This window comes from Arvicola amphibius, chromosome 15 (genome assembly GCF_903992535.2).
Source record: "Arvicola amphibius chromosome 15, mArvAmp1.2, whole genome shotgun sequence".
NCBI classification, from domain to species: domain Eukaryota; kingdom Metazoa; phylum Chordata; class Mammalia; order Rodentia; family Cricetidae; genus Arvicola; species Arvicola amphibius.
Genome location: NC_052061.1, coordinates 4,925,697 through 4,940,143, shown reverse-complemented (window position 1 = coordinate 4,940,143; position 14,447 = coordinate 4,925,697). Strand labels below are relative to the sequence as shown.

General features: G+C 46.5%; 1 protein-coding gene across 2 annotated transcripts in view; it reads left to right on the top strand.

The window, feature by feature from the left end:
• Nucleotides 1-14,447, top strand: part of Coq9 (coenzyme Q9) — a 17,557-nt gene extending 3,110 nt beyond the window's left edge. For both annotated transcript variants that reach the window (XM_038312319.1, XM_038312320.1), the window contains exons 2-9: nt 927-1,092; nt 4,003-4,138; nt 9,890-10,032; nt 10,251-10,335; nt 11,458-11,562; nt 12,695-12,850; nt 13,276-13,329; nt 13,680-14,447. In XM_038312319.1, the coding sequence (XP_038168247.1) occupies nt 927-1,092; nt 4,003-4,138; nt 9,890-10,032; nt 10,251-10,335; nt 11,458-11,562; nt 12,695-12,850; nt 13,276-13,329; nt 13,680-13,715 (881 nt within the window). In that variant the 3' untranslated portion in view covers nt 13,716-14,447. The remainder of the gene's footprint in view (nt 1-926; nt 1,093-4,002; nt 4,139-9,889; nt 10,033-10,250; nt 10,336-11,457; nt 11,563-12,694; nt 12,851-13,275; nt 13,330-13,679) is intronic.

Sequence of the window (14,447 nt, the reverse complement as noted above, 5' to 3'; positions counted from 1 at the left end):
GGTCTTCGTAGTGTCAGTCCAGTCAGGACTCCATAGTGAGATCTTGTCTCAGAAACAAAACAAACAGAAAAATAAAAACTGAAAGAAAGAAAAGCCCAGAGGTGGAGACCGGAGACCTCTAGTTGAAGCAGGCCAGCAAGACTACCCATATCAGTAAGCTCTGATTCTGTTGCAGAGACCCTATCAATCAGTAAAGTGGAAGAACAGATTGAGAATGATTCCCAAAACTGACCTCAAGCCTCCACATACTTGTGCATGCTCACCTACGTACATACAAACATGCACATGCATACAGTATACAAAAACATGATAAAGAAGGAAAAGAAATGCCATGTAAACATTTTGAATGTAGGTTGTTATGTAATAGGTATAGCATTTCACGTTTGAAGGGTACCTTAACATTGCCACTGGACAAGTTGAGATTAACACTCTTAATCTGTGGGGTTTTAAAAGCTGAATATTATGGGCCCAGCAAGATGGTTCAGTGGGTAAAGGTGTTTGACACATAAACCTGGCAACCTGAGTTCCATTCCCAGAATGGATGTAAGGGTTAAAAAAGAAAACCAACTCCACAAAAGAACCCTCTGAGCTCCAAGCGTGTGTCATTGAATGACTATCCATGTATGTCATGCACACACGGTAATAATTAAGACAATTATTTTAATCTGTATACTGAGGGAAATGTTTTATAGAGCCATACAGCTGACCGGTGCTACAGACAGGCTGGTGAGACAGCTAGGTCTTCGGTTAACTGGTTTACGTGTCTCGGGGCTTCTGTTAACAAGGTATCTGTTGGGGACGCAGCACTGGAATGAGTGCCTGCAGAGTGTTCCTGCCGTGTACTTCCTCCTCATTTTTATCACCACTCTGGGTCTCAGACGGTGCTCCACGGTGAATGTCCCTGAACAGTCTTGTTTGTGTTTCAGTGGCCCGCTGCCGATCTCCTCTGATGCCGCATGCCCTCCACACTTCTGTGGGCTTGAGGTCTTCAGAAGAGCAGAAGCAGCAGCCTCCTCAGTCTTTTCCTCAGCAACATTCGGAGACACCAGGGCCAGAAACACCCGGCTCAGAGTTTTCTCGTCAGCCCCCCCGGTAAGCATTAGTGTCCAGATCTACCCATTGCTGGCCACTGGCATGCTTCAGAATGCAGCTTCCTCCTCACCAGCCCCTCCTTCTTCTATTCCCTTCCCCTTCCTCTCCTCCCTCCCCTCCCCTCCCCTCTTTCCTTTCTGCTAGGGTCTTGTGGAACTGTCGGGTCTTTAACTCTGGCCTCGAGCTCTGGGAATCCTCCAGCCCCAGTCTCCAAAGTGCTGGGATTGCAGGAGTCTGCTACTGTGCTTCGCTGCTTTCTGTTGTTTTTAGAAAATCTAAACACAGTGGAGAGAATACTTGAAGTCATACACAGAGATAACTCGTCTGACATAAAATTGCCTTTTAGAAGTTTCTATAAGCATTTTTTTTTAAATGAGGTCTCTGTAGCCTAGGCAGATTGAGTTCAGCGATCTTTCTGACTGAGTCTTCCAAGTGCTAGGATTATAGATGTCTGCCGTAGCCTGTTCAACAGTAGATTCTTAGTGTCTTTCCACAGTTTGTGTTATTTTAGTTCTTTTAATGAATGAACCAAAATGTATTTAGCCCGTGTTATTGATGACCATTTAGATTCCATTGTTTGATAGGAGACATAATATGAAAAAACATGTATATCCTCTCTGTAGAGATGGGAACTTTGAAGTGAAGAACTTTGAAGTAATCCCAACGACAAAAGTGTCTTAGTTAGGGTTTCTATTGCTATAAGAAAACACCATGAGCAAAAGCAAGTTGGGGGGTTTATTTGGCTTATACTTCCACGTCGTAGTCTATCATGGAAGAAAGTCCTACTCCAACAGGGCAGGATCCTGGAGGCAGGAGCCAATGCAGAGGCCATGGAGGAGTGTTGCTTACTGGCTTGCTCAGCCTTGTTCATTATAGAATCCAGGACCACCAGCCCAGGGATAGCACCACCCACAGTGGGCTAGGCCCTCCCCCATCAATCACTAGTTAAGAAAATGCCTCCCTACAGCTGGAACTTATGAAGGTATTTCCTCAATTGAGGTTCCCCCCTCTCTAGCTTGTATCAAGTTGACATAAAACCGGCCAGCACTGGAGTCTGGAGGAGGATCTCAGGTTCAAGGCTTGCCTGGGATACAGAACTGTTGGAAGCATAGAGGCAAAAGAAAAACACATTTAAAATGTCATTGCCTGTGTAGGGCAGACTTAGCTTTTACAAGGTAATAATAACTACATTTCCATTAGATCTGGGTTTTTTGTTTGTTTGGTTTTGTTCTTTTAAGACAGGGTCTCTCTGTATAGTTCTGACTGTCCTAGAACTGGTTATATAGAGCAGGCTGGCCTCGTACTCACAGAGATCCTCCTGCCTCTGTCTCCCGAGTGCGTCTATAGCAGATCTGTTTTTCTTGTTAATCCTGCCACTGAAAATTGAACTTTCCACAATAGGAGATTAGAGTGTTCAATTTTCCTACCAAGTTTTGTTTGCTTGTTTTGAGACAAGGTCTCACTATGTAACCCTGGCTGAGCTGGAGCTCTCCTTGTAGACTATGCTGGCCTACAACTCACAGAGATCCCCTGCCTCTGCCGTCCTGAGTGCTAAATTAAAGGTATGTATATCCATGCCTAGCCCAGTTTTACTAGATTTTGTAAAGTACTTTATTTTTTATTTTATTTTATTTTGGTTTCTCTAGATAGGGTTTCTCTGTATAACAGCCCTAGCTGTCCTGGAACTAGCTCTTGTAGACCAGGCTGGCCTCGAACTCAGAGATCCACCTGTCTCTGCCTCCCAAGTGCTGGCACTACCACCACCTGGCTTTTAAAGTGCTCTTTTAAAAAAATGTGTGTTGCGTGTCTATTGTATGTGCACATGGGTGGGTACTGATACCAAAAAGTGTGTGTGTGTCTGTCTTTTGTGGTATGTGCACATGGGTGCTGGTGCCAAAAAGGCCAGAACTGGGCATCAGACCCCCTAGTGCAGTGGTTCTCAACCTTCCTAATGCTGTGATCCTTTAATACAGTTCCTCATGTTGTAGTGACCCCCAACCATAAAATTACTTTCATTGCTACTTAGTAACTGTAATTTTGCTGCTGTTATTAATCATAATGTAAATATCTGTTTTCTGATGGTCTTGAGCAACCCCTGTGAAAGGGTCGCTCAACCCTCAAGGGGTTGAGACCCACAGATTGAGAACTGCTGCTCTAGAGCTAAGTTACTGACAGTTGTGAGCTGCCCGGTGTGGGTTCTGGGAACTGAGCTCAGAAGCGGTAGTCAGTGCTCTTAACTGCTGAGATATTTTCCAGCCCTGTTATTTGATTGATCGATCAATTGATTGATGACTGAGCGATTGATTTGAGACATGTTCTTCTGTAGCTGAGACTGGCCTTAAACTCCAGAACTTCCTCCTGTCTCAACCTGCCATGTGCTGGAATTGCTGGCAGATATCTAGCTAAATACTTGCAACTCAATAAATACCTTTTGAGGATTTATACCTATGAATAAAATAACCATTCTTCTTGCTTTTTTGAAGTACTAGCCCAGTACAAACAGAAGAAAAACCTTTAAACACCATGTTCTAGCAGGAGTGGCCAACCTATGACTCTGCAACATAACTATGTCATCTATAAATACATTTAGGCATAGGCATAGCTCTCCTGGGGCACAGGTAGCCTATGGGCCACAGGTTGGACCACTTGTCTGAGGATGATAAGCAGAAACCTAGGCTGGGACAGGGCCATTGTCTTCTTATCATAAGAACTCAAATTCCTGGACACTTTCTTCCTGTGGGAGGAGGGCAAGGATGAGAGGATTTGAACCTTGTTGGTATTAAAACATCCATACTAATGCAGAAGCCCCTCCTAACATGCCTGTAGGAGACCCATCTTTGGTTTCCGGCTGGGCTCATTCTGATGCCAGGCTGTAGATAGTGAGGTGATGTGTGCTGGGCTCTGTATCAGGTACACAGACCAGAGTGGAGAGGAGGAAGAGGACCACGAGAGTGAGGAGCAGCTGCAGCATCGCATCTTGACAGCAGCCCTGGAGTTTGTGCCTGCGCATGGCTGGACTGCAGAGGCCATTGCGGAAGGAGCCCAGGTGGGTAGAGGTGAGGGTGGGGCAGCAGACCCAGGTGAACCCAGAGTCAGAACCACAGACGTTCTGCTTTCTTCCAGTCTAGCTCACAGCTTCACAGGCACAGGATTGGCTGGTTTATCTTTGACTTTCTTTCTTCCCCTTATGATAGAAATGAATTGCTTTGTAGACCAGGCTGGCCCGGAACTCACAGAATATAGATAGAAGTTAGAGGAGGAGGGTCTTGTCTTCTGTCATGTGGGTCTCAGTGATTGAATTCAGGTGGTCCAGCCTTGGCAACCTGGGGCCTTTCTGTGCTAAGCCATCTTGATAGCTATTTTTTCTTTTCTTTCTTTTTTTTTTTTTTTTTTAAATTTAGAGACAGGGTCTTACTGTGTAGCCTGGGCCAGTCTGGAACTCACTAAATAGACGAGGCCAGCCTCAGACTTGCAGTGGCCCTTTTGACTCTGCCTTCAAAATACTAGGATTGCATAATTAAGCAATGCAGCATAAACAAATGTAACAAACCTTTACATGGTTAAAGTAATATTCTGCAGCATAAACAAATGTAACACACCTTTACGTAGTTAAAGTAATATTCTGCAGCATAAACAAATGTAACACACCTTTACGTGGTTAAAGTAATATTCTGCAGCATAAACAAATGTAACACACCTTAACGTGGTTAAAGTAATATTCTGCAGCATAAACAAATGTAACACACCTTTACATAGTTAAAGTAATATTCTGCAGCATAAACAAATGTAACACACCTTTACGTGGTTAAAGTAATATTCTGCAGCATAAACAAATGTAACACACCTTAACGTGGTTAAAGTAATATTCTGCGGCATAAACAAATGTAACACACCTTTACATGGTTAAAGTAATATTCTGCAGCATAAACAAATGTAACACATCTTTGCCTAGTTAAAATAATATTCCACAACAATTTCCCTCTTTACATCTCAATATAATTCTTTTGTATATAATTAACAGAATTCTTTATCCATCCATCTGTTAATGGGCAGATCAGGACTAGATCCATATCCTGACTACTGAGAGTAATATAGAAATAAACATAAATGTGTAAGTTTCTCTGTGAACACTATCTTAGACTCCTTGAGGTATACACCAATGTGTAGTATAGCTAGATCACATAGCAGTTCTTTTCTAGTTTATTTCCACAGTGCCTATACTAGTTTACATTGCCACCAGCAGTGTCTGAAGTCCCCACCTTCTTTATCGACAGGCACAATGGCTCATGCCTGTAATCCCAGGACTTGAAAGGCAGAGGCAGGGATATCACCACAAGGCTGAGGCCAGTGAACTACACAGTTCCAGGCCAGCCACAGTTTCATAATGAAGTCCTCCCCAAATTTCTCTTGCATATCCTTGACATTTCTTGTCACCTGTTTTCTTGAAGCTAGGCATCTTGACCAGGGTAGGGTGGACTCTCAAAGCAATTTTTTGTTTGTTTGTTTTAAAGTAGTCTGATGTTGGATAGACTGGCCTCAGAGTTGTATATATCTTAGGTTGGCCTTGAACTCCAAACTACTGCTCTTCCTACATCTTCCAAGAACTCAGATTGTAGATTTGTGCATGCCCAGCCCTCAAAGCAGTTTTGTTTTAAATAAAAATATATTATTATTATGAGAGTGAGTGTGTGTGTGTGTGTGTCTATGTGTATATATGCCACTTGGAGGGCATTGGTTCTCTTGGAGCCAGAGGCAGAGGAGATTGTGAGCCGAGCAGTGTGTATGCTGGGAACTGAACTGGAGAAAAGAACAAACACTCTTACTAGGCATCTCACCAGCCCTCAAAACACTTCTATGCTTCTCCGGTGGTTAAGAATATTTTTCAAGTATTTATTGATTGTCTGTGTTTTTCTCATGAGGACTTTGTGTTCAGTTCATTAATGTATTTGCTGATTGCATGGTTTGTTTTTATTTAATGGGGGGTGGGGGTTGTTTCATTTCGTCTTGTTTGTGCCGGTTTTGTGTTTATTGCCGCAGCTCCGCCCAGGCCCCACAGAGGGGCTCTGCGCACCTGCTGCTGTCTCCAGCTTCTTGCCTGGGAGCCTTGGTACATGGCGCCTTGTCTTTCTGTCCCAGCTTCCCATGTTTGAGAGCCTGGAGCACAGAATATGACTCATACCTTCTTGAGCCCAGGTCCAGAGGCTTGTCCTTGAAGAATTTTGTAAGGTTTTCTTTCTCCTCTGCCTTGTGTGCTGGGATTGAGGGTCTGCGCTACCACACCCTGATCATTCAGACTGTAGTTGATGACTGTGACAGATTTTCAGGCAACTTAGAGAGTTTGATGAGCCAGGATTTTGTGCCGTTTGTCACGTCACCTTAGTGACATGTAGCTGTGACAGCCCTATCTTCCGATGTCCCAGCATTTCATCAGCGCCTCCTTGCCAAGAAGGCACCAGTCCTTCCTCGTAGCCATGGCTGAATTGGCGGTAATGTTACTGCCTGCTCGAGTGAAGGAGCTGGAGTTCTTTAGAGATGCTAAGTATTATTGGTTGCATGTACTTAGCAAAGATTTCCTCGCAGACTGTCTCTTCACTCTGATGATTGTTTCCTTTGCTAGTACAAAGTCTTTTGAATTTGATATAATCCTGTCTGTCAATTCTGATTGTCTCCTGTGTTGTTGGTCCTTTTTAGAAAGTCCTTGCCTATGCCTGTGTCTCTAAGTGCCTTGTCTGTCTTCATTACCCAGTAAACATTATTCACTGTCCTGGACAGATGAAGCTGTATAGTAGTGAACTTTAAGGTGGATAAATAGCTCCAGAGATTGGTCCATCCACTGGCCTTAGGCTTAATGTTCAGTTTGAGAGCTGTTCTGATTCTATACAGAAACTAGGGGTGGGAATATGCTTCTTCCCGTGCTTCACTATCTGGGCCTAGCATTTTGTCTTCTGTACTGTTTGGTCTGTTTCCATCCGGCCCTCCTCCAGGCTGGAGGTGTCGAGCCTGTATACTGGGTCTGCACCAGAGGAGCTAGGAGGGCTGCAGATGGCTGTCTGAGTATTGTAGCGTGTGTGGATGTGAGTGTATGCAAGAGGATAAAGCGCAGAGAATCCCACTTTGTGTGGTGCCTTACACCTCTTAACCCCAGCACGTGGGACTTTGAGGGCTTCCTGGGCTATGTATTGAGAGCCCATCAAGAGAAGGGCTGGGGAGGAAGGAGGGTATAGGAGTAGCTCTGGGTTAGAGCGTCTCGGTACTGGAGAGAGAAGAAAAGATCTCTTCCATAGCTAGCAATCAGCTATTACAGTGATTGTTATTGGGGTCCTGACACTGAGGAAGTAGAGAACCATTAGGCTGAGAAGACTGTGTCAAGCACAGAAGCAGGATGGAAGCTAAGCATGGGGAAAAACAAAACACAAGAGAGGGTGAAGGTAATAGAAGAAGGCGCCAAAATCAAAACCATGGGATTCCTAAGGCAAGAGTTCAAGATCTGGAAAACGGGTGAAAGGACTGGCCGTACACACATTGGAGAAGACAGCTTTGCATTTTTTCTTTTTCTTTTCCCCCTCTCCCCCTCCCCCTCTCTCTCTCGCTCTCTCTCTCTCTCCCTCTCCCTCTCGTGTGTGTGTGACATGGTCTCTCCATATAGCCTGACTATCCTGGAATTCATTATGTAGACTAGACTAGTCTCAAACTCACTGGGTTTAGTTTCTAAACATTAAGGGAATTCCCACAGGGTGGCTTTTGATTTCTTTTCAGAGTACATGAGATAGCTTGGGGAACCTAAGGTTAGTAAGGAGTAGGAGGAAGCAGAAATTTCTGGGGGAGGGAAGAAATTGATAGAGATTTCACAAATGTGAGAGAAATTAATAGGATTGTTTGGGAAAATTGAACAAAACGGTACCCTCTGTTAACTTGCATTTCCTCTTACCCTCTTTCATACTGAGTACATGATAACTATAGACCGCCGACTCAGTTTGCGGGTGAGAACTGTAAGCTTCAGTTTCCTGGTTTGTGAAATATAGCCACAACCTGCGCACCGAGTGGAGCTAGTACGCGGGGCGTTGAGATGGCGTGTGTACTGTGCTGAGAGGCCTGCAGTCATTGATGTCAGCCCTGCTCACCTACAGAAGAGAGGCAGTTCCCCTGCCCTGCAGGAGGAAGTCACAGTCGTGTACTTTTGTTCCTTTCCTGCTGTCCGTTCCTGTTACTGTCTCCAGTAGATACTCAACAATCAATATGGATCAGGAAAACAAAGGCCGTCTCTGGCTTGTTTAGCTCCTCAATGGTTCTAATGGAAAGAAGTATGTTTAAACATCTGACAGAAGCTTGGGCTATATCAGTGGTGGAATGCTTGTGTTCTGTGCACAGACCCTAGGTTTGATCCCCACCCTACAAAAGTAATTGAATGATTGAAAGACAGAACCTGTCAGGCCCACTGTACTGGAGCTCTAGGTGAAGGGAGCATGTCAGGAAGGGAGTATTCGCTCTGAGCAGAGTTGGTTAGAGCCCCAGGTTCAGTGCTACAGCTCAGCTCTAACTGGCCTATGATAGAGAGGGATATTTTGACTTTGTAATGAAGGAAAGTCCAGAAGGAGCCTACTCCAGTGTCGTAGTTGGTGTTGCTAGAATGTGTTCACCATGAGGATCATCACATGGTTCATTTTGGGCTCCTTTGAAGGGGCTCCCATGCGGGGCTGAAGTGGAGCAGCAGTCCAGTAGAAAGAAGACTGTCCCTCCCATGATGCTTGGTTTTTAGTTGCCAACTTTCCACAACCTAGAGTCACCTAGGAATCCTTGACTGAGAAATTGATCTAAATCAGGTTGGCCTGTGGGCATGCCTCTTGGGGATTGTCTGGATTATTAATTGAGGTGAATGTGGATGGCACCATTTCATGAGATGAGCTCTTCACTGTAAGTGCAGAGAAAGCTCTCTGGGCACTAAGCAACATCAAACAAGCAACCAGGGTGGGTAGACTTGTCTCTCTCTGCTCTGGACTGTAGATATGAAAAGACTAGCTGCTTGAGTTCTTGTATATAAAACCTGGAATAGGGGCTGGAGAGATGCCTCAGAGGTTAAGAGTACTGGCTGCTCTTCCAGAGGTCCTGAGTTCAATTCCCGGCAACCACATGGTGGCTCACAACCCTCTGTAATGAGATCTGGCGCCCTCTTCTGGGCCCCCCTCTGGCGTGTGGGCATACATCGAGGCAGTATGTTGTATACATAATAAATAAATAAATCTTAAAATAAATAAAAGTCCCCTACACTGCACTCAAATATCTAAAAAATAAAAAAAAAAATAAAAACCTGGATAGGAAGCCAAATAAACTCTTCCCGTGTTGCTCTGGGTTTTTTTGTTTTGTTTGTTTTTTACGGACAAGATTTCTCTGTGTAGCCCTGCCTGTCCTGGAACTTTATCTGTAGACCAGGCTGGCCTCAAACTCAGAGACCCACCTGTCTTTGCCTCCAGAGTGCTGGGGTGTTGTCACAGCAACAAAAATGAAACTAGAACCTTTCCATACTGAGCAAAATTCCTAAGGTAGATTCCTGAGTTCTGTATTTGGTCATGCACCCACCCCCGAGCCAGCCACTGAACTCCAGCATGCAGGCCTGGAGCCATGCTCTGCATAAACTAAAGGGTACGGTGGACCAGTGCTGGTCCCTAAAATCACATGAGCTCAGAGCGAGAGCCAGGGGTCTCCACTGAAAATCCAGTCTCTGTTAAGGAAAGAGGTGTTTGTGATAATTGTGCTTTCAGCCCCAATATGCTTACTCACTTTTCTGCTATCTCTCCTATAGTCCTTGGGTCTCTCCAGCGCAGCAGCCAGCATGTTTGGGAGTGACGGCAGTGAGCTGATTCTGCATTTTGTTACCCAGTGCAATGCTCGCCTTACCCACATACTGGAAGAGGAGCAAAAGCTGGTGCAATTGGGCCAGGCAGAGTAAGTCGCAGCATGGAGCGGGCCTCTTGCCCTAGCAGCTGTCCCCCAGGAAGCGGATACAAGAAACACCAAGAGAGCAGTGCTAATTCCCCGCAGCTTAGATGGGTCTGCAATCAGCATCCTGAGTGACAGTTTTCCTCAGGCGCTGCTGGGACTGAGTAGGCAGTGTTGCCCCTGCTTTTGAGCTAGTGACACACTGTTTTCTTTCCCTCTTCCAGGAAGAGGAAGACAGACCAGTTCCTGAGGGATGCAGTGGAAACCAGACTGAGAATGCTGATCCCCTACATTGAACACTGGCCCCGGGTACACAGTCCATGTTAAAGTTCCAGAGCAACAGTGATGATATCCCACCCCCACCCCCTCACCGTGCACACTGCTGAGAAGCTAGTTCTTGAGTCTTTACCATAGGGCCAGGAAAGCCTAGCACACCTGGCAGAGCTCGGTTCTTACTAGGGCGCACCATAGGGAGCGACTTCAAGCCTTCTGAGTCAAGCTCCTGGACTTGTGAGTGGCCCTGCAGAGTTCATATCAGGTGGACCCAGTAGCCTGAGTGTGCCACCAGGTCTTCAAGGAGGAGCAGTCTTCCTTGAGAAAGGTCAGAACAGTCGGGCTTGTACCAGCCATCTTTACTCAATGAGTGCCCTGTTGTGTTTCAGGTTTTGAATACTAGGCTTCTTGGTGTGTTGCCAGGGGAAGGCCTCCATTTTCCTCCTTTCTGAAGCAGGTCACAGTGTGGCCTTTTTCTGAGTTAAAAATTACATCAGCAACGAGGATGACTCAAGCACCCAGTATCCTCTGTCCAGCTGGAAGACTTGAGTGCGTGACCTTGGTCAGCCAGCTGACGGACTTTGACCACCTAGAGCTCATAATCCCTGGGCAGAACAGTACTGGGTGTCAGCTGCCCGCCTGAGTCAGCACACTGCTGCCTTCTGGGCACTTTGCAAGGGAACACTTTCCAGCTAGTGAAGGACCTCTTGCCAGCCCAGAGGATTATAGAGTTGGTAAAGCATCGAGAGCTTGTTCTGTCGGGCCTGGAGAAGCTGGTATTTGCTAAGGGAGACTCTCAGATTTTTTCTGGCACTGTCAACTGGGAAGATTTGTTTTTGTGGGAACAGGGATCTACTGTGACTGAATGGGGTGCCCTTTCCATCCTTGCTTCCAGGACTCTGGTACAGGAGTGACCCCTTTAGCTGTCAGTATTCCCAGTTTCAAATGTTGGCCCAGAGACTCTGATTAGGTCATCTTAGGACAAAACCATGCCCCTGGCCCCATCACCTCTAGTCCGGGTTTCTTGCTGCTACCTCCACCCATAATGGGTTTCAAAGAGCAAGAACTAGACTGTCCCCTGTGACATCCCCCCTATGTGAGCCCTGTGTATGCTGCCGTTCCCTGCATGCAGTGCCTCCTCTGTCATTTGTTCTTCAGGCCCTCAGCATCCTCCTGCTTCCTCACAACATCCCTCCCAGCCTGAACTTGCTCACCACCATGGTGGATGACATGTGGCATTATGCTGGGGACCAGTCCACTGATGTGAGTATTTTCTGTAGGCCCATAGCTTGCTAGCAAAGGCTTGGGCCAGGCATTTCTTGAAGTTTGTGAAATGTCTTTGATGGAAAGTCTGGAAGGGCAGCGGTGTCATTCCCATCTCAGGGGGAAAGGTCTTGCATGAGCCAGAGTGGCATGTGGATCATTGTCATCGGTGACCAGCATTTGAGCATGGACCATTGTGGAGGGGCACAGACCTTGGGGCCTTATTACAGGGCTGCTCTATCATAACCATTCCCCTCAGTCTCCTGAGACATAGATTCTATTCTGCAGCAGATTCTCCCATGTCTGCCTTTGCTGAGACTGACTTTGAGACATTGCTTTACAAAGAAACTCCTCCCCCATCTTGACCCATTTTGCTGAGAGATCAATAAGCCCCTATACGGAGGCACCAGGAAGAACATGACTTGTTAAATGCTTCCATATTTCTGGTGGGATATTAAAATATATATACACCTTCATAAAGGAAATTAAAATGTGATAGTACTTTGAGGTCTCGGGGATGGCAAGGTGCACAGATACATCCTCCCTCCATACTTGTAACGAAGTGCTTTAATAAACCTTCTCTGTGTGGGAATACACCACCAACAGAGATGGTGGGAAACAAAATTAGAGAACAAAGAAATTAAAGGAATAAAACACTGAGTAGCTGAGCTGGTCCTCTGAAGAGCAATTACCAGAGCTGGCAGAAGTCACTGGGGACTTGAACCCTCAGCTTCATCCAGATGTTATAACCTGTCCCTGATCCTGCGGCAGCCCTCCCCATGTGGTTTAGTCATGACTGTTGGATTGTAGAACCTCCCCAGGACTCAGGGCACTCCACCAGTCAAATCACCTTGGCTGCTGGCTAAACCTCCTGGCTCCTAGTGTTTAATTCAGACTCTCTGACTCTCAGCCTAGGAGGTTGGAACCAGGAGCTTACAGTTTTCATATCACAGACAGCTTTGGTGCCCAGCCAAATTCAGAGCAGTAGTGGTGTCCAGAGGGCCATGTGTGTCAGAGAGAGAGAGGAAATGAGGGAGCCTGGGAGTCCCTAAGATCTTGAGTGAGAAAAACCCAGGACTTCCTTTGCGCACAGAGCAGTGATTTCCTGCCTGCTGGGTGGGTCTCTCTGCAGTTTAACTGGTACACCCGCCGTGCAGTGCTGGCTGGCATCTACAACACAACAGAGCTGGTGATGATGCAGGACTCCTCCCCGGACTTTGAAGATACTTGGCGTTTCCTGGAAAACCGGATTAATGATGCAATGAACATGGGCCACACAGCTAAGCAGGTAGTTGGGGACTGGACATTTGGAAACCCTTTTCAGTAGGCACACCTGTTGTCCTCAAACCACACATGATCACTTGGCTGTTCTCTTGCTTCCTGTTCTTAACTGACAGTCCCAAAGGCCTTCCCGAGGAGGCTGGCTGTTTCTTCCTCATGCTAGCCCTTAAAACTCTACCGTCTGCCAGGTGGTGGTGGTGGTGGTGGTGGTGCACGCCTTTAATTCCAGCACTCAGAGGCAGAGGCAGGTGGATCTCTGTGAGTTTGAGGCTGTCCACTCTGTCTGTGCCCGAGTTGTCCATAGGCTCCTTTCCAGTACATTAATCCATCTTAACTCCACTGTCGGGCTCATAGGCTTCCTCAGTTGTCCTTTCTGTTTCCCCTTTGAGCTCAATCAGGGGCTTAACAGAATCTGACCCGGACCCCTCTTAGGTGAAGTCCACTGGAGAAGCACTGGTGCAAGGACTGATGGGTGCAGCGGTCACGGTAAGTCCTGCCTGGTTCACCACTGCCTGCCTCCCGCTCCACTCTGGTCCTGGGCTGTTTGTAACATGTCACCAACCCAAACAGCTTTGGCTTGCAAGCTGCATAAAGCTGATCTTGGTTTAGTCTCAGTATCTTACTCTCAAATGAATACCCCACCCCTTCTTTGCCGGCATCAAGAAACAACTGCTAGAGCTTGGTGGGAGGGGCAGTAAAACCAGTATTCCATCACTCATTGTGCTGAGGCAGGAGGATAAAAAGTGTCATGATTGTACCTGCTACCTTGAATTCCCATTGTAGTCTTAGAGGTAAGATAAGCCTCAGCACTCTCTCTGCTTCTGTCCCTGTGTTAGCTCAAGAACCTAACAGGACTAAACCAGCGCCGGTGAGAGAACGGGGAACCCACGTACCTGGAAGGAGCAGCAGTGCATATGAAGGGCTTTGAAAAGAGGCACCATCCATCACACCAGATGTTAACGAGAACACAGGGGAGAACTTGGAGTTACTATGGCAGCCACGAGGCTGGAAATCACAGTACACTTGCTTCTGTTCTAATCTGGAATCAGGCCACTTCTTCAGTTCCTAATACCAGGCCTGGCCCCCGATGCCTTTCTGCATTTCAACTGTGTGACTGAAAAATGAGACTTAAATCCAAGCTTTCAAGCCACAGAAACTTGTCATGACTCTGACATGGTCTCAGGCATTTTGATCATGCCTTGACCTTAGAACTGCTCTCTGGGAGCTGGGCATGGTGGCCTATATTCTCACCACTCAGGGGACTGCCACAGCAGGATTCAGAGTTCAAAGCCAGGCTTGTCTCAACCAAAATCTCCTGAGAAGAGTTCTTAGGAGCTCACAGCCAGGGTCAGAAACCACCACACAGCAGCAGCTCCTCCCCAGTGCAGGACAGACAGTGTGCTCACAGAGGTATTTGCTACTGACCATTGCTCCTCTGGGTCCCCTCAGAAAGCTGCCTCCCCCGAGACAGGTGCCTTCTGGACAGTCATGCTGGGCCTGGCCAGAAGTGTGATCCCAGGCCTGGCATCACCGACACCAGCGTGCATCACAGGTCACTAGTGTATTTAGAATCTGTAAAAATAATAAATATGTTTGGAACAATT